The sequence below is a fragment of the Numida meleagris genome, chromosome 1 (genome assembly GCF_002078875.1).
Source record: "Numida meleagris isolate 19003 breed g44 Domestic line chromosome 1, NumMel1.0, whole genome shotgun sequence".
Classification (NCBI taxonomy): domain Eukaryota; kingdom Metazoa; phylum Chordata; class Aves; order Galliformes; family Numididae; genus Numida; species Numida meleagris.
Window position 1 is genome coordinate 51,825,224 of NC_034409.1, and position 16,713 is coordinate 51,841,936.

At 54.2% G+C, this 16,713-nt stretch overlaps 3 protein-coding genes across 5 annotated transcripts; 1 reads left to right on the forward strand and 2 right to left on the reverse strand.

The window, feature by feature from the left end:
* Positions 4,127 to 8,644, reverse strand: GALR3 (galanin receptor 3). The gene is made up of 2 exons (XM_021385358.1): positions 6,583 to 8,644; positions 4,127 to 5,965 (listed from the first exon to the last, which is right to left on the reverse strand). Exons 1-2 carry the CDS (start codon positions 6,987 to 6,989, stop codon positions 5,098 to 5,100), a joined length of 1,275 nt encoding a protein of 424 aa, XP_021241033.1. The 5' UTR covers positions 6,990 to 8,644; the 3' UTR covers positions 4,127 to 5,097.
* On the forward strand, positions 8,807 to 10,448 carry LOC110392928 (noggin-1-like). The gene is made up of 2 exons (XM_021385354.1): positions 8,807 to 9,286; positions 9,537 to 10,448. The coding sequence occupies exons 1-2, from the start codon at positions 9,200 to 9,202 to the stop codon at positions 10,260 to 10,262; spliced, it is 813 nt and encodes a 270-aa protein (XP_021241029.1). The 5' UTR covers positions 8,807 to 9,199; the 3' UTR covers positions 10,263 to 10,448.
* GCAT (glycine C-acetyltransferase) lies at positions 12,036 to 16,348 on the reverse strand. 3 transcript variants are annotated; one of them, XM_021385396.1, is made up of 10 exons: positions 16,106 to 16,348; positions 15,893 to 16,023; positions 15,607 to 15,708; positions 15,041 to 15,187; positions 14,268 to 14,422; positions 13,220 to 13,302; positions 12,911 to 12,981; positions 12,739 to 12,834; positions 12,492 to 12,613; positions 12,217 to 12,358 (listed from the first exon to the last, which is right to left on the reverse strand). In XM_021385396.1, exons 1-9 carry the CDS (start codon positions 16,299 to 16,301, stop codon positions 12,509 to 12,511), a joined length of 1,086 nt encoding a protein of 361 aa, XP_021241071.1. In that variant the 5' UTR covers positions 16,302 to 16,348; the 3' UTR covers positions 12,217 to 12,358; positions 12,492 to 12,508. The 3 variants fall into 3 exon arrangements, with proteins under 3 accessions (XP_021241054.1, XP_021241071.1, XP_021241064.1); XM_021385389.1 differs by having other exon boundaries at positions 12,911 to 13,011; XM_021385379.1 differs by lacking the exon at positions 12,911 to 12,981 and having other exon boundaries at positions 12,036 to 12,358; positions 12,739 to 12,910; positions 16,106 to 16,347.

The following is a 16,713-nucleotide window of genomic DNA, read 5'->3' on the forward strand; positions in this document are numbered from 1 at the left end:
TTTTCTCCTCCTTTACCATTTTCCAGCTGGAGGGAAAAGATAAAAGCTCGCAGTATAAAAACTTGCAGATCACGAGACCTCGTTCCTTTTTTTCTGCCATCTCTCATCTTGGCAGCACCTCGCTCTCCAGCTGTCTTATCGTCGGTAGTAGAGTAAGGCCTACCTTGATTTTTGGGACATTCTCTCTCTCTGTATTGGATTTATCAGCTTAAATTGTAATTATGTTGTATTATAGTGTGTTGTTTTGCATTCCGATATCTTATTTAGTAAATTAGTTTGTTCCTCCTCAGATTGTTGCCGCTGTTCTTTGCTCTCAGGGCCATCTCCTTACCATTATCCCCTTTTCCCAGGGCGTGGGCCCGTGGGTCCCCCGTCCCCTTCGTCACGGAACCGGGCCGAACGCCCGTAAACCGTTGACAAGGGTTCAGCTTAATCATATTAACAGCCATTATTTGGGATATTCTTCAGAGACATGTTCTCTAATATCTGGCTTCTTACCCAGGAGAAGGCTAACTGGACCTCCTTGTTCAAAGCTGAGATATCAGAATACGCATTGTTGTAGATGTGCTGGAAGCTGTGCCCGCTGGGGCTGTCACTGTGAATGCTGGTACTTTGTTACAATGTGCTGGATGGGAAGGATATTGAGGGGGTGGGAGAAAATCTGACCTTTTTGTATTTCAAACTTCAATAAAATCCTGTCAGCCTTTTTCGAACTCCCTGTCCAGTTCACTCTTTTCAGAGCAGCTCACTCCTCTTTACCTGTGTTCCAGGACCTGGGCACAGCATCAGGTTCAGTAACTGCTACTCCCGACTGCAGTACTGAAATTGGAAGTGACAACACAAAATTGTTTGAATTCAAACACCAGTCTGTTTGCAGACCAAGGTACACAGCTGCTGACTCACCTTCTGATCTTGGCTCCTACAGCCAAGAAATCCAAACTTAAAAATCTAGTTAGTTGCTGTGATACTGTACAAACAGAGGAAAAGAGAATCTCAGGGGGGATTGCTTCTAGGTGGGAGATGGCGTGCTGTGTGAAGAGGGAAAGCTCCTGGTTAAGTATGGAGCTGGTGGGAAGAAGGTGCTTGCACCCATGCCTTGCCCTGTGCCCAGAAAAGTGTCTGCACTGTGAAGAGATGCTCCTCCCCAGCACCTCAACCCCTCAACAGCTGGGCAGGGGGCTTTATAATGTTGTCTGTGGGTGAGGAGCAGGTGACCTCTGTGTCCAGCCTGTCCTGACTTTCTCTCCCTGTGTCAGCCTCACCTTGGTGTCCATGTACACTTGGCAGTCAGTGCTTTTGCAGTCAACAACCTTGTTGCTGAGGAGACCATTAAGGTGCCAAAGAGCAGGTGGCTGAGGTGCTCTTATCATTGCAGTTGCCTTGGCTGCTGCTGCTGTCTGCAAACTAGATGCAGCTTGGAAGCTTTCCTTGCAACCAGGAACACACTTAACTGAGACTTAGAGCTAAGCTTTTAGCTTGAGTGCTCAGGACATCAACTCTTCAAGTCTTTGTTATGCCTGGTGCTGGAGTTTTTCATTACTGCTCTTGACTGTATGCTTGGAGTGGAAAGGTGGGGGTGCTGCAGGCAGCAGTGTATCCCTTGCTTTCAGTCTATTCCAGAGGTGTCTGTTGCAGTAACAATGCAAACACCACCACTGTTCCCTCTGCTATTTATGTTGACGTTACTCTTAGTCCAATCTCCCCTTTTCCCTTGCCTTACACTGCTAAGCACCATGCTTTGGGTCCCCCTCTGGGCCACAGTGCCAGCACTCTCTGGCAGACAGGACTTGACTCAAGGTCTTGCTCACCACCTCCTGTCCTCCACATGCCTTCTGTTCCCCTCTTCATCCCCAGCATGGCTCTGCAGCGACATGCTGAACCCACAGCCACTGAGCCCAGCAGCGAGCTCCAGCCCCGCAGCATTGCACTAAGTGCACTAACAGCTCACTAAGTGCTGTAAGACACAGACAAAGCCAGCCAGGCGAAGGATCTGGCTCTTCCAAGCAAGTAAGGGCTCACGGCAGAAGCAATAGCTGTGTACAAACCTCTGGGTAAACTGTCCTGGATGTTAAGCAAAGTCCTGTTGTTAAGCAAAAGGCCTTTCTCTGCAGCAGCTGCTCGCCCACGCTGGTGAATGCAAAGTGTGCTGCAGTATGCACAAACACCACAAATCCATCGCCTTTCAGTCTTCAGCAGTTGACATAATTAAGCTCCAGGGTATCAAGCCAGCATCTGAACTCCATTACTTTCTTCACTTTTGCCTCTCTAGCAGACTCCAAATCCATCACAGTAATTATCCTCTGTGCTGCTAAGGAAGCACCATGAAGCGTCCCTGCAAACCTTCCAGCCTTTCATCTGCTTCCTCTGCTCATTCAGTGAGTGAGATGGGTTTCATCTCCTCCATCACAGAAAGGTACTGGCAGTAAGATGCTTTCTTCGTACACCGCACCAGGGCAGCGTGGGAGAGCAGCCCCAGGCAGCTCAGGGCCAGAGGATGACAAGGTGGAAGAGTCAGCAGTTTTGATTAGGAAGCTGATAAAGGAGATATGGCAAATAGCAGCTCACCTAGGGGCTCTTCAACCACCCTTTTTTCCTTCTTCTATTGGATCTGCCCTCCCTGCTCCCATCCCTGCTGCCCCACGCTCAGCATGTCCCAGGTGTGGCATCCCCTGCAAGTTTAAAGCCGAGCTCATCAGTCTGAGTGATGACAAGTAATCATTAATTATGCTGAAAAGCTGGGAGCAGAGACTGCTGATTGCTAATCAGTCTGGAGGGGAGGCTGTGCTGAGAACAGCATTCAAGCTCCTTTGACCTTAATTAGTGACAGCTTCATGTCAAGGACGTAATACCTTTTCTTTGCCTCTGCCTTTAAGCTGTTGGACCAGTTGGAACATGTGTGCTGTTACTGGCCAGAATGGAATTCCCTCTTGGATATCAGGCCTCCTGCTCACGCGCTCCCCAAAAATGCAGGCTCTTAGGCCCAGACAGAACAAACGAATGGGAGCCAGGGCTTGCAGAGGCTTGCTGTGCTAAATATGCTTTCTCCCCAGGTTTCCCCTGTCCTCTTGTGTCCCATGTTATTTAGGATTCACCCTTTATTAGCAGGGAGCAGGGTCAGAGAATCACCACTCCGGACTGCTATTCCCTTCTCTCTCCAATGCTGTGAAATGCAGCCACAGTTCTAGAAATGATGTAGATATTCCAGCATGACGAGAGGTGTGGGAGGTTCAAGGTGCAGAAAACAACATCAAGTGCTTGAATGTGAAAAGAAAAACAATCCCCACTGCAGCAACTGGGTTGGCTCCAGTGTGGGAAAGCGGTGTTCTTGCTGCTGAGCTGTGCAACAGCGTCAGCACAGATTGAAGTGCCACGTCACCTGGGAGTTTGACAAGCAAGCAGGGCAAGCAATAAGGGGAGAATCACGCAAGCAGGAGTAGGGGAGGGCAAGAGAAGAGGGATAAGAAAGGCTTGTAGCTCTGCTGCATGGCTTGTGCACAGCAGGGCTCTGCAAAGCTATGTTCCCATTGTTACGTGTCCTTCCATCCCTGCCGTATTGTGCCCGTAGCTCTGAGAGTGTCAAAGGACAAGGAGAGGGCTGTAAGCTCTTCACCTGACACTGCAGCTTCCAGCTGCTTATCAAAGGTCTCACCGTGCATGGGGCAAGCAAGGACAGTGTCTGTGCAGCTCAGGACAGTGCTGACTGGGCTGCGCTGCCTCCAGTAATTTAGCATTTGGCAGAGGCGGCTGGCAGTGGGCTGGCAGGAAATGGCTCCTCTCTGCCAGCTGGGGCTCCCAGCATTACTCCCTCGGTATGAATTAGCTATGAAGTGAGCAGTGCGCTCCCTGCAGATTTCCCAAAGCCTACAGAGTGCTGCAGCATTTGGTCCTCACATCTCTTCCCACAGGGCTTTGCTGGGAGGGTTATCTCCATGCATACACTTGCTGTGTGCCTGCATGTCTTCCCTTCTGCTCCTTGCCCCTCTGCCCTACCATCTCACCACTGCTTTCTGTCCCCATGAAGGACCCCCACCAGCTTATACAGCCTCCAGCAGTCCATGCTGGACTGGCAGAGTTTGCATTCAGCACACATCGAACATACCAGGGGAAGGAAATTGCTGGGGTTTATTCAGGACAAGAAAGGGGAAAATTCCAGCACTCTCTGGTGAACGTGATTTCCTGCCCCCTCATCTCCAAAGCAGTTCCTATTCTTCCCAAGGTCAGGATTGGGAAGACACTCTGCCATACTACAGGGTGTCATTCAGCTGCTACTGCAACCAAAGGCTCTTCCATGGCTGCTCAAGGCAAGGTGGCCAATGAGGAGCAACAAATGGGAAATTGTGCTCCCAGGAGGACATCAGTCCCGCAGCAATCCTGCAGTGATGAATGCTGTGGAAGATGTTCCAACCCATTGAGTGGTGGTGGCCTTTCATCCTCCCGGAAGCTCTCTCCACCACATAGAAAGGAACAGTGAGGATTTAAGATTAAGCCAAGTGCACACGAGTGCAATCGCAATTTTCATTTCATGGAAAAGATTATCTTGGCAAGTCAGTAAAACACACAAACAGGGCTAATACCGCCGAATTACATCTCTGCTCAGAGAGCAACAGCCTGAGAAGGAAGGGATGAAACTCCGCATAAAGAACAAAGAGGAGGCAGTGGTCCTTCAGGAATTTGCAAAAGGCAAACAGAAATTAAACAAAGCTTTATCAGATGGAACAACGTGGTGGGAGGAGGGTTTGTGGGGGTTGCTTAGGAAGAACTGAGGATAACCACCAGGAAACATTTCAGAACTGCAAGCAGCACAAGGAAGTGGACAGTGTCCTGCAGGATCTGATTGCGTTATCAAAAGCCAAGCAGGGCAGAGCTCTAGGAAGCCTCCTCCATTGAGTACTTCTGGAAGGGCAGGGCTGAGGGAAGAGACTGGACTGATGATCCTTTCCCCTTTGAGCTGCAGAGAAGCCATGGATGCAGGAGCTAGAGAACGGGAGGTGGACTTGGACTGCCCCTGGACAATGAGAAATGGCATCACATTAACATGTCCCTCTGTTCTGCATTGGTAAGGTGGATTACAATGGTCCCATTCTTAGACAGGTTTGCTCATTTGTAATCAACACTCAGACGCTCTTGAAGCCTTCTTGGAGGGGTCTTGGATAGGGGATGGCCAGCTGTTACCAAGCTTTCCTCCTCCAGCAGCTCCTTCTGAACTTCTTGTAGCTGGTGAGTCCATGCTCTGGCATGGTTGGCACCTTCAGGGTTCCTCTTCCTACTGTTCTCCTTTGGGACCTGAGACAACTCAGTGTTACCCCTGTAGAAGCCTCCAGTGCTGTTGGTGAAACCTTTGCCCACAGTGACCATATGGACTTTATTTCCAATTCTCTTCTTCCTGCTCTTGTTCTGGAAGAAGAGGCAAGTGAAGACCTGCTTGAAACGCTTTCGGAAATGCTTGGAGACAAGCGCATAGACGATTGGGTTGAGGCAGGAATTGGCATACGAAAGGCAGTGGGAAGCAAGGCGGCAGGCGTAAGTGGCTCGGTTGAAGGGGAAGTGGCCAAACCAGAAGCACAGGATAACCAGATGGTGTGGAAGCCAGCAGAGGCAGAACAGGATGGCCACAGCCACAATCATCTTGGTGACCTTACGTTTGGACTTCCGGGACTCTGAGATCCTCTCTATAGGGTCTACAGAGGTCCACAGGAACTTGATGGTCCTGGCGTATGCCAGGCTCACTACAGTCACGGGTAAGAGGTATCCAACCACAAACGTGAGGATGTCCAGAATCTTTCTTCGTTGGTCCTCCCAGATGGGGATGCAGACGGGCACCCCATGGTAATGGACAATCTGGTAGTAACTGAGGTAAGGTCCCGCAAAGAATAGTGACAGCAACCAGATCACTACAATAGCCACTCCTGCATTTTGGGTAGTGCGAAGATCCCGGGACTTCAGTGGATAGCGGATGGCCAGGTATCTGGTGGGGAGGGGAAGGAGAGACCCAACACAATGTGGGTGAGATGTCTCATTGTCCTCCTGCCCCATGAAGCTGCCATCTGTGCACCCATTCCCATGCAGCCACCTATCTCTCCTCCTCCTCACCTCTTGGGAAGGGGGATTACGGTGAGAACGGGGTCATCCCAACATGGGATCTGGGATCTCCACTGACTGCACTGCTGTGCTAGCTCAGGAAGGGCAAGCAGCGTGCCTCTTCAGTCAGGGAAGGGGACTGAAATAGGACACAGAGAGCTACCTGTTTCTCCTCTGGTGTGTTGCTTCCTGGGGCTTTGGCATTCTTGGCTTTGCATGGTGGACACAAGCCTGAATGCATGCCTGCAACCCTTCTGCCCAAGTAAGGAAGAGAAAGGACAGGATAACTAGGCCAAGAGCTTGGCTGGGAGTTGGGAGAAGGCATGGGAGCTGTGGAGTAACAGTGGGAAGATGGATCTGCTGGTCCTGCCACTAGGGTGACCCTGTCTGCTCCTTACAGGAGGCCCAGTAGGGTAGAGGCTGGACTTTCTCTTACCTCTTAACTTAAGGGTGGCAAACACATTGTCCCTGAGCTGAGGGACTCAACGTAGAGGGGACACTTGCCTGTCAATGGAAACTGTGGCCAGGGTGAAGCTGCTGGCGTACATGGTGAGGTAGATCAGGAAATGAACAGTCTTGCAGGCAAAGGCCCCAAAGAGCCACCCATCCAGGGTGTAAATGGTGGCTTGGAAGGGGACACAGCAAATGATGAAACACAGGTCGGCCATGGCCAGGTTGAGGATGAAGAGGTTGGTGGTGGTGTACTTCACTTGGCCATTCCGCAGCAGCACGGCCAGCACCAGTCCATTCCCCACAGTGCCCAGAAGAAAGATGAGGGAGAAGATGACGGGCACAATGATCCCTGCAGCTGGCAGCTCCGGGCTGTCTGAGGAGGCATTCCAGCCCCCTGGCATCTCTCCCCATCCAACAGTGGGACCCTGTGTGTAGAGAGAGACAGCCCAGATCCACATCCCCACCACAGTGTCTGCTGTCCTCCCAGCCTCCTGGAAGACCCCCTGCTTCACAGCTTGGCCTCCCCTGCATTCCTTCTACATACAACATGCTGCTGAACCTCAGGATTTCAAATCTTCATCCCAGCTGATGCTCAACTGGGCTCAGCCAGGGCTGCAAGGACATAGGGAAGGGGGGCTTGAGAGGGATGGACACCCTGAACATGGGGCTGAGACAGCTCCAGCAGCAGGATCCCTACAGCAGAAGCACTGTGCCATACTCATGAGGGTGCCATCTCCACCCTACAGGTGACTGCTCCTTGCTCTGCTTGCAGCAGCTGCTTTACACAGTGGACTTGTGACTAAGGACAGTTATCCCGATGCTGATAGGAGGTCATGGGCTGGATGGTGGTGGCTAAATTAGCAGTGTGGGCAGTGGGGAAAACAATCTGTATTGTACTGTATCATATTTAATTGTTTCCAATTCAGAGTTCAAAGGGTCTCTGAGAAAAGCAGATGGGATGTGTTTGGTCTGTGGGTTTGGGGCTTTGTTGACCCTATGGTTGGTGCAGGCAAGGGGAATTTGGCTGCTGGGTCCTGTCTTGTCCCTGGCCTCTATCAGTACTCACTTACATTCTCCAACTGATCTGCTTTTTGTGCAGCTCTGCATCTCTCCCTGTGATGTGGGAGAGAACGGGGGGCAGACCTTGGAGCTGCCCAAAACACAGCGCGATAGTCATCACAAAGGAGAGATTTATCCCAAAAGCTCAAGGAGCAGGGTGCTGTGATTTGCTGCCAAACTTCCTCCAGCACTGAGTACCACCACACACAGACAAGGAGCGTAAACACCCTATCTCCTAATGAGCCTTTGCCCTATTGTTCTATCATTAGAACAAATTGTCCTTCACTGAGCAGCAGTCAAGATGGAAAGGCACCGTTATCTAGCAACTGTTGACATGCAATTAACTCTTTTTAGGTCATGCAAGCTCTTTCACCCCACACTCCCCCATTTCTCTGCTCATGCCACTTCTTCCCAGCATGTTCTATACAGCGCTGAAAACTCTTCCCTGCCTCTGCACTCCCCTCTGTCCCACTGGTGAGTGCCCAGCTCCTCTGTCCTGGCCCTGGGGGTCCTTCTTGCACAAGCAGAAGGCTGCAGTCTCCCTCTGGGCACACCCCTTGCACATAGGCTGTGGGGCAGCTCTGGGCTCATCCCAAGGCTTAGGAAGCCGGCACTCACCTTTGCAAGGAAAGGCCTGCAGCTTCTCCGCTTGCTCTGGGGAGACCACCAGAAAAGCCTGGGCAGCAGCAGTGAGGAGAAGGCAGCCGCTCATCAGCAGGATTTGGGACACTGACAGTTTCTTCACGCAGTGCAGGGAGAACGTCAATGCCTGACGCTCTGCTGCATCCCCTGTCCCCCTGCTCCCCCTTCTCGCTCTCGCACTCAGCTCTCTCCTTCTGGAGCTCCTCACACGTTCTCTCTCCCTCTCCCCTCCTTTTCCCTCCTTCTGCTTTAGCTGCTGATCCATTGATCTCTCTCTGTATTTTTTTTTCCCCTCTCACTGAGGTTGGGTTTGGAGTTAACTCCTCTCTTCCCAGCCTTCCTTTGGGTTCAGCTGCTTCCACTGAGGAGGGGACAGCGAGGATGGGGGGATGGAGGTGGGCAGGATCCCACAGATCTGCCACCTCTATGTGAATAGGATGCGTTTCCCAACATTTCCTGGGAACATGGATGTCCCAGCCTGCCAGACCCCTACCTCATCCTTGGGATACGGGTCTAAGCCCTGTGGAGAATGAGCAATTAGTTGCTGTTTTTAGCTGTTATTAATTAATTGCTAGCAGCATGGCAAAAAGTGCTATAGCACAGGGCAGATCAAGTCTCAGACCTGGGGATGGAGGGTGAAGCAGGCTTTGTTCTCTGTCTAGTGCAGGTCTGACCTCTCACCAGCATTTCCCTCCCTGGAGAGGGAGGACAGGCTGTCCAGTGAGGGCACCTCCAGAGATCCAGCTTTGTTATCACCACCTGGGACAGTGTGTGCTCTGGCTGATGTGACTATAAGAAACAACTGTAACTCACACAGCCCTCCCACCCCTGCCCAGCCGCCCTGCTGGGACGGGACATGTCCCTGCGCTGGGGATGAGTGTAATTTGGTGGTCCTTTCTCAGCAAGACCTGAAAGCCGCCACCTTCCCTTCACTGGGAAGGTCCTGGGTGCCTCTTCAAGCAGAGTCATGGGGCAGGATGGGGAGGAGGAGAAGGAGGCATTGGATTCTACCCCTCCATGGCAACCTGTTCTCCCAGGGGCAGCACAGGTGGAGGTATGTTGGGGAAAAAAGAGGCAGAAGTGGGGTCCTCCTGCCCCATCTCACACCTCAGCCTGGTGGGAGGCTCCGCGACACCCCTGATGTCAGCAGGGAGCAAAGCATCCCCATGCAGGCGGGCGGGTGGGCAGGCAGACGGGTATCATCATCCACAACCAAGGAAAAGGGGAAGGCTATGCTCGGGACGCGCCGATAACCCAGGGCACGTGGCCGCCTGCCACATCCCACAGCACCACTCGCCATGCAGGGCCTCCGCTGCTGCCTCCTGCTATTCCTCTGCCTGCTGCCACTGCCGCTGCGTGCCACCAGCCTGCCAACATCGCTGGAGGACCCCCGGGACCCACTCCCACCGCCATTTGGCACCTCCGACCCTACTGCCCGCCTGCTGCGTGGCCGCCCCTCGGCCCCAGTGCGGCCCTACAGCCTCTCGCTCTCCCCCGAGGATTACCACTATGCTCCCAAACCTCGCCACCTGCGGCCCGGCCGGCTGCGCCGGCTGCTGGGCCCAGCCTTCGACCCCTTCTGGATGTCAGCCGAGGAGCCGCTAGGCCGCAACCTCAGCGCCAAGGAGGATCTGGAGACCATGAGCCGGGAGCTGGCGGAGGGCAGCGGGCGGTACCGCCGCAAGCTGTGGAGGGAGGTGGAGGGGATGGAGCTGCCTCCTGAGCTGCCTGCTGACATGGCGCGGCCTCTGCGGCGCTGGCTGGTGGAGCGGGCCTCGTGCCGCCTCACCTCCACCTGGGTGGACCTGGGGCCCGTCTTCTGGCCCCGCTGGGTGCGGCACTCCGCCTGCAGGACCGGCCCTCCCGACTGCTCATGGCCCCCCGGCATGGCCTGCCGCCCAGCCCAGCTCACTCATCTCAAACTGCTGGCCTGGCACTGCTGGGCTGCCCGGCCCCCCGGCCCCCCGCACTGCGCCTGGCGGCAGATACCCTACCCCGTGGTAGTGGCCTGCAAGTGCTCCTGCCGCTGAAGGGATGAGAAATAAAGGCCTGAAAGCCAAGGAGGCCTCTATGGGTGTTTGATTGTTGGGAAGGACGTGGGGTGGATTTGGCTGTGTGTGAATCCCAGTGGGGCTTGGGCCAAGATGGGGTGATGTGGGCCTGAGAATCATAGAATCATTCAGATTGGAAAGACCACTAAGATCATTGAGTCCAACTCTCAGCCCATGCTTGTGACCCCTCTGAGGGTGGTGGGAGCAGAGCTGAGGTGCAGCAAAGCCACGGAGAGAGGTGGGTTGAACTTCAGAGTGGTCACCATGGTGGGCTAGAAGAGGGGCAGGCTTGTGACTGGGCTGTGGTGGCACAGTGAGGGTGGGTGGAGGTGTGAGCCCAGGGCTGGAAGTGTCCGCATGCATCTGAGAATGGGATGGGTTGGTCTGATATCTTAATGCACAACAGGAGTGATGGGGGAACCCACACCTACCCTGTATCGATCACGCAGAGGGTGGCGGCCCAGGACAGGGGTGGATCCGTCTGGGATGGGTGATTCTAGGAAACACAGCTTGGAAAGGCAGCACTTGCCTCCGCATCCCATCGAGAAAAAAAGCCCTCTGCTTTCTGGTCTAAAAGCCATAAAGAGCTACAAACCAGCTCCACGCCTTGAAAAAATACAAGCTGGAGGGTTTAACTGGGAACAAAGCGCTACCGCACCTCCTGTGGTCGGTGGCAGCTGTGCTATTCATTTCCAGCCTGACCCACGTGCCTTCCCAGCGCTGCGGCTCCTGGTGCTGTGCAGCCCGCAGCCTGCCTCAGAGCTTGGCCTTGAAGCAGTGAGAGAGGGCAGGCAAACATTCCCTTGAGCTCTTAGCGGTGTCACATTTAAAACCAGGAGCTCATCTCTCACTTTTGCATGGCCATGGAGCCTAACTTGATGCAGCTTGTTCTACACATGGACCCTGGTCTCCATTCCGGCCCCCTTCAGCCATGCAACCATTGCTCTGGTTTGGGTCAGACATGGTCACACCCTGCAGCACGCTCAGGTGAGCATGGTGACAGGACACACACCTTGATTCAAATAAAGCCATCCTGATGCTCAGGAGCCGCATGTGTCTGCGTGAGTGCTAAATCACCATCACTCCAGCACAGCTTGGGGGAACAAATCCAGAGCTGTCAGCTGGCTCCGTGTTCTCTGCTGCGTGAAAATTGTGCATGATGGAGGGGAATTACAGGTTTCTGTACCTGCTCTGCTCCTCGCCTCAGATGTAAAGCCTCGTGGCCAGCTGCTGGGTTGTGCCATGTGGGTGAGAGGCAGCTCTCAGGGTGAGAGCCCTGTGGTCAGGCTGAAGGGGCTCTGAGCACCCTCATCTAGCAGCAGGTGTCCCAGTTTGTTGCAGGGGAGTTGGACTAGATGGACTTTAAGGGTACCTTCCAATTCAAATGATTCTATGGCGAGGGCAATGGGCAGAGCATTAGGGCTGGCCCTGAGCACCAAGCAAGCAAACCTTTGCCCCTTCCCTAACTGGCTGCTGGTGGCACGGGTAGCCAAGGGCTGATGCACAACCTGGGAAATCCTCCTGCCTTGGTGGGGGAATTACTGTAGGGTCACACTTGGGGACCTGCAGGATGGGCACTGAGGAATCAGATGACCTCAGGCAGACCAGCAGCATCACATTTCCACCTCCAGAAGGGGAGAGGAGCACTTCAGTGCCCTGACGGAGGCTACACAGAGGATACCTAACAGTACAAGGGGACAGAAAGCGGCAGCAACTCCCGGATGAGAAAGCAAGAGTCATACAACTACCCACTGCACTGCAGGAAGTCTTTAATGCTACAGGTGATGCTGGCAGCACAGTGCAACAGCCAGAGGTGATGCCTCAGGGTCCTGTGTTGAGCAGCATGCCACTCATGCCTCCCAGGCACAGGCACTTGTCTTGGTGGTGGGCAGAAGGGCACTAGGGGCTGAGTCTGGCAGCCCCTCAAGGCAGCGCTCCGTGTTTCCGTCCCACCTCAATGAAGGCTTCCACACAGCGGTTGATGTCCTCGTCGCTATGCACGGCTGAGATTTGGACCCGGATGCGGGCTTTGCCCTTGGGGACCACAGGGTAGCTGAAGCCAATGACGTAAATGCCTGGAGAGGAAAAGCATGGAGAGCTGGAGCTGGCCAGGAGGGAAGGCTGAGGTGACAGTGGGTGACAGAAAGGCTTCTGGCTCCCTGCTTCCATTGCTACATTCCTGCATGCAGGGCTTCCTGCCCCGCTCACCTCTGCTCAGCATGTCCTCAGCCATCACTGTAGCCAGCCGGGCATCCCCCAGCATGACAGGACAGATGGGGTGGTCCTTCCCTGAGATGGTGAAGCCGGCTGCTGTCATCTTGCTCCTGAACCTGGTGAGGAGAACAAGGGGATGAGTAGAACCCAGGCCACTGAGGGCTGGGTGCGATTCTAAATCTCGCCTCTGACATGCACACAGGCACACGAGGAGGAGGTGAGCAGAAGCACGGCCCCTCACCGTTGGGTCTTGGCAGCCATGGATTGTGCAATGGCATTGCTTTCCATGAGCAGGTCCAGGGCCTTGGAGGCGCAGCCCACCACGGCAGGGGGCAGACTGTTGGAGAAGAGGTAGGGGCGGGATCGCTGGCGGAGCAAATCGATGAGGGGCTTGGGGCCTGTTGTGTACCCACCTGCAGAGGGAGGAAAGGGAAATGGGCAAGGCACACCCAGGGTGACCTGTGCAGAGCGGGCAACTTGTTCCCTGCAGAAGAAATTTTATCACAGATCAGGCCTAAAAAAAAAAAAAATCACAGCTGATGTCTTTTACCAAGAGTGTCCACCTTGACCTCAAGGGCAACTCCATCGGGAAGTCAAGAACTCAGCAGGACCTCCCTTGGCCCTGTGGCAGAGTCCCAGACTTCATGCCATGAGTGGAAAAGGAGAGCATGCATTGGATCTCTTTAGGGCATGGAGGGCCTCAGACAAGGAAATGCCTTCACCTGCTGCTCCTCCAAGAGCTTTTCCCAGGGTAGAGTTGACAATGGTGACCTTATCCATCACTCCCAGGAGCTCATCGGTACCCCTGCAGAAAAGAGAATGTCACATCATCAGCCATGCCAGCATGCACTTGTGATGCTGCTCTTTTCCTCAAGGGGAAGCCAGGTATCTGGCCTCCCCCATTCTGGTAAAGGAGAAACACTTCACTGTGCTCTTTCAGCCCAAGCACTGCCTTTCCTTTCTCCTGCAGAGAGGCTAAGGTGGGATTTCTTGAGGTAACAGGAAGGGGTTCATCATCTCTTCCAGATGGAAGAGTGCACAAAGTTCCCACAAATGTTTTAGGATGAGAGGTAATAGCCTCAAGTTGCACTAGGGGAGGTTCAGGTTGGATTTTACGAAAAAATTCTCCTCTGAATGAGTGAAGAACTGGCACAGGCTGCCCAGGGAGGTGCTGGGGTCACCATCCCCAGAGGTGTTCCAGAACCGTGTGGATATGGCACTGAGGGACATGGTCAGCGGGCATGGTGGGGATAGGCTGGTGGTTGATGATCCTGGTGATCTTTTCCAACCTTAATGATTCTATGAATAGTCTCAACAGAGCAGTAGCTCTACTGTGATTCTTGAATGTAGGACTTGCACAAGGCTCTGATGTGCCACATCTCGAATATACCAGGAAAAACAGTTACACAGATGGTGTAGTCAACATTCTTTGAGGTTGGCTGTGCACTTCGCCAATACACTGCCCTACTTGCACACAGGTCCACAGTGCCCACATCAAGGTCTACGCTGGTGGAACCAACAGGATGTATACAATATGCTCTTCTGCTTTGTGTCTTCTAGCCTAAAAAGACAAGCCAGGGTATGGCATTTTGCCTCCCTACTGGCTCTCTTGACAACAGCAACATGGACATTAGGTCCTCATGAAGCACTCAATAGCCCTTCTCTATTCCTCTAGACATTGCGCACTCACAACAGTGCAAGGTGATGCCAGAAAACCCCCAAGACCCAAGGGAGTCCCTAACAGCAGTGAAGAGTGAAGCAGCCCCTTACCGGCCATTGGGACCGAGGAAGCCCGTGGCATGGCACTCGTCAATGAAGACTAGGGCATCATACTTCTGGGCCAGCTGGCAGATCTCCCGCAGAGGCGCGATGTCACCATCCATGGAGAAGGCACCATCGGTGGCCACCAGCCGTAGGCGGTGTTTCTGTGGGAGAGAACCACATGCTGCAAGGACATCACCTCGGGTCTGGTGAAGGAGGCTGGAATGCAGCCCTTACCCCACCTGCTGTACAGTATGGGTACAATGAACCAAGATGGAGTTGCAAACAAGGTGTTAGTTGTAGAAGCCAGCTGCTTTCCCACATTGTCTGACCACCAAAAAGGACGCCTCTACAACTCTATGACTCCTCTCGTTCTCTACCATGACCTGAAAGGAGGTTGTAGGAAAGTGGGGGTTGGCCTCTTCTCCCAGGTAACTGCGATAGGACGAGAAGTAACAGCCTCAAGTTGCTCCAAGGAAGGTTCAGGTTGGATATTAGGAAAAATTTCTTCTCAGAAAGAGTGGTGCTGCACTGGCACAGGCTGCCCAGGGAGGTGGTGCAGTCACTGTCCCTGGAGGTGTTCCAGAACTGTGTGGATGTGGCACTGAGGGACATGGTCAATGGGCATGGTGGGGATAAGCTGATAGTTAGACTAGGTGATCTTAGAGGTCGTTTCCAACTTTGATGAATCTATGATTCTATGGGACGGGAAAGGGCTGAGTGCATCCTTCAGGGCTGGTTACTGCCCAGCTGTGCCACGGGGTGGAGCACAGCACTGGTACCTGTGCATCTTGCAGTTTGGCCTCCAGGTCATGCATGTCCATATGCTTGTAGCGGTACTTGTTGGCCTTACAGAGGCGGATCCCATCAATGATGGAGGCATGGTTCAGTTCATCTGACAGCACCGCATCCTCCGGGGTCAGCAGAGCCTACCCATGCCAAACAGATTAGATCAGCTTTGAGGGCGAAGAGACACCGGCACAGTTGCCCAGAGCAGCTGTGGGTGCCCCATCCCTGAAGGTGCTCCAGGTCAAGCTGGATGGGGCCCTGAGCAGCCTGAGCTGGTGGGTGGCAGCCCTGCCCACAGCACGGGGTTGGAACTGGGTAGCCTTTAAGGTCCCTTCCAACACAACTACTGTATGATTCTATGATTCTATGAACTCCAGGGTGTCCCTTCATCAAAACCTGACAGCCTTTGCCAGGCAGGGGACAAAGTTGCCTTTGACTGCAGCTGCCACAGCAAAATTTTCCACTTCCCTCCCCTTCTCCACCTATGGTTTACTGAGGGCCGTTTCATCAGCTACACACTCCCCTCCTCCTTGCACAGCGCAATCAAAGCACTCCGAACCTCAAAGATGCCAGCGTTGGCATCGAAGCAGCTGGCATAGAGAATGGCATCCTCCCGCTGGTGGAAGCGTGCGATCTTCTCCTCCAGGTCCTTGTGTATGCTCTAAATAGAGGACAGAAGTGAGCGTCGCTGCTTGGATTGAGCAAGTTCGTGCTTGCCTGCTGCTGACAGCAGAAAATAGCCACCTATTATCCAGGAAAGGCGTGCGTGGGAGAAGTTAATTGTGCTCAGAAACATGGCCCTAAAAGCAGGGCAAGCGGCTTTAAAGCCAAGAGGTGCCCGGTACCTGAGTGCCGCAGATGAAGCGAACAGAGCTGAGCCCAGCACCGAACTCCTCCAGGGCCTGCACGGCAGCGCGGATCACCTGCGGGTGGCTGGAGAGTCCCAGGTAGTTGTTGGCGCAGAAATTGAGGATCCCTGCGGGAAGACACAGACACCGAGGCACAGGCGTCGAACCAGGCATACGCCCCAAGGGTTTCCCCCGCCGTCCCGCACGCACCGGCTCCGCCACCCGCCAGCCGGAGGTGCGGGCCCTGGCGGGAGGCGATGACTCTCTCGCTCTTCCAGGTGCCGGCACCGCGGATCCCCTCCAGCTCTCCCTCCAGCCATCGCCGGAGCTGCGCTGCCGCCGCCCCCGAAGCGGCCCGGGAACTCCCGGCAGCCCGCACCGCACGCACCGCAGCTCCGCGCCACATCGCTGCGCCGCGCCACGCCGCGCCAGGGGGAGGTGTCCCCCCGGCCAATGGGGAGGCGCGCCGCGGCCACACCCACCCGCGTAGCTTCTCCCTTAAAGGGGCAATGCTTCTGGAGTGGGCCCTAAGACATGGCGATGCTGCGCTAGGATTCAGCCGTGCGGCGCTAGGACCCAACCGGGACGAGCTATGCTGAAGCCTGTGGGGGGCACCTGGCTCCTTTGGGATGTGTTGCTGCTTAGGCTTGGGGTTTTGATCTTAGAAAGGAGGAAATTTTGGATGCTTGTGGCTGAAGGGGCTGGGGAACCTCCTTTGGGAGATGTTGAAGCCTTTGGGTGAAATGGAGGGATGCTCTGGCCCAAGGGGTTTAAGCAGCCCAATGCAGGTGAGTTGGGATCCGCAAAGTCCAAATTTG

What these genes read in the sequence shown, in the direction of transcription:
- GALR3 (XM_021385358.1), bottom strand. Translation starts at nt 6,989, where the DNA reads ATGTGGATCTGGGCTGTCTCTCTCTACACACAGGGTCCCACTGTTGGA. An exon ending in GCCACAGTTTCCATTGACAG is followed by an intron (nt 5,966 to 6,582) that starts GCAAGTGTCCCC and finishes CCTCCCCACCAG; the next exon opens with ATACCTGGCCATCCGCTATC.
- LOC110392928 (XM_021385354.1), top strand. Translation starts at nt 9,200, where the DNA reads ATGGGGCAGGATGGGGAGGAGGAGAAGGAGGCATTGGATTCTACCCCT. An exon ending in CAGGGGCAGCACAGGTGGAG is followed by an intron (nt 9,287 to 9,536) that starts GTATGTTGGGGA and finishes CTCGCCATGCAG; the next exon opens with GGCCTCCGCTGCTGCCTCCT.
- GCAT (XM_021385379.1), bottom strand. Translation starts at nt 16,301, where the DNA reads ATGTGGCGCGGAGCTGCGGTGCGTGCGGTGCGGGCTGCCGGGAGTTCC. An exon ending in GCTTCATCTGCGGCACTCAG is followed by an intron (nt 15,709 to 15,892) that starts GTACCGGGCACC and finishes TCCTCTATTTAG; the next exon opens with AGCATACACAAGGACCTGGA. An exon ending in CCAAACTGCAAGATGCACAG is followed by an intron (nt 14,423 to 15,040) that starts GTACCAGTGCTG and finishes TCTCTCCCACAG; the next exon opens with AAACACCGCCTACGGCTGGT.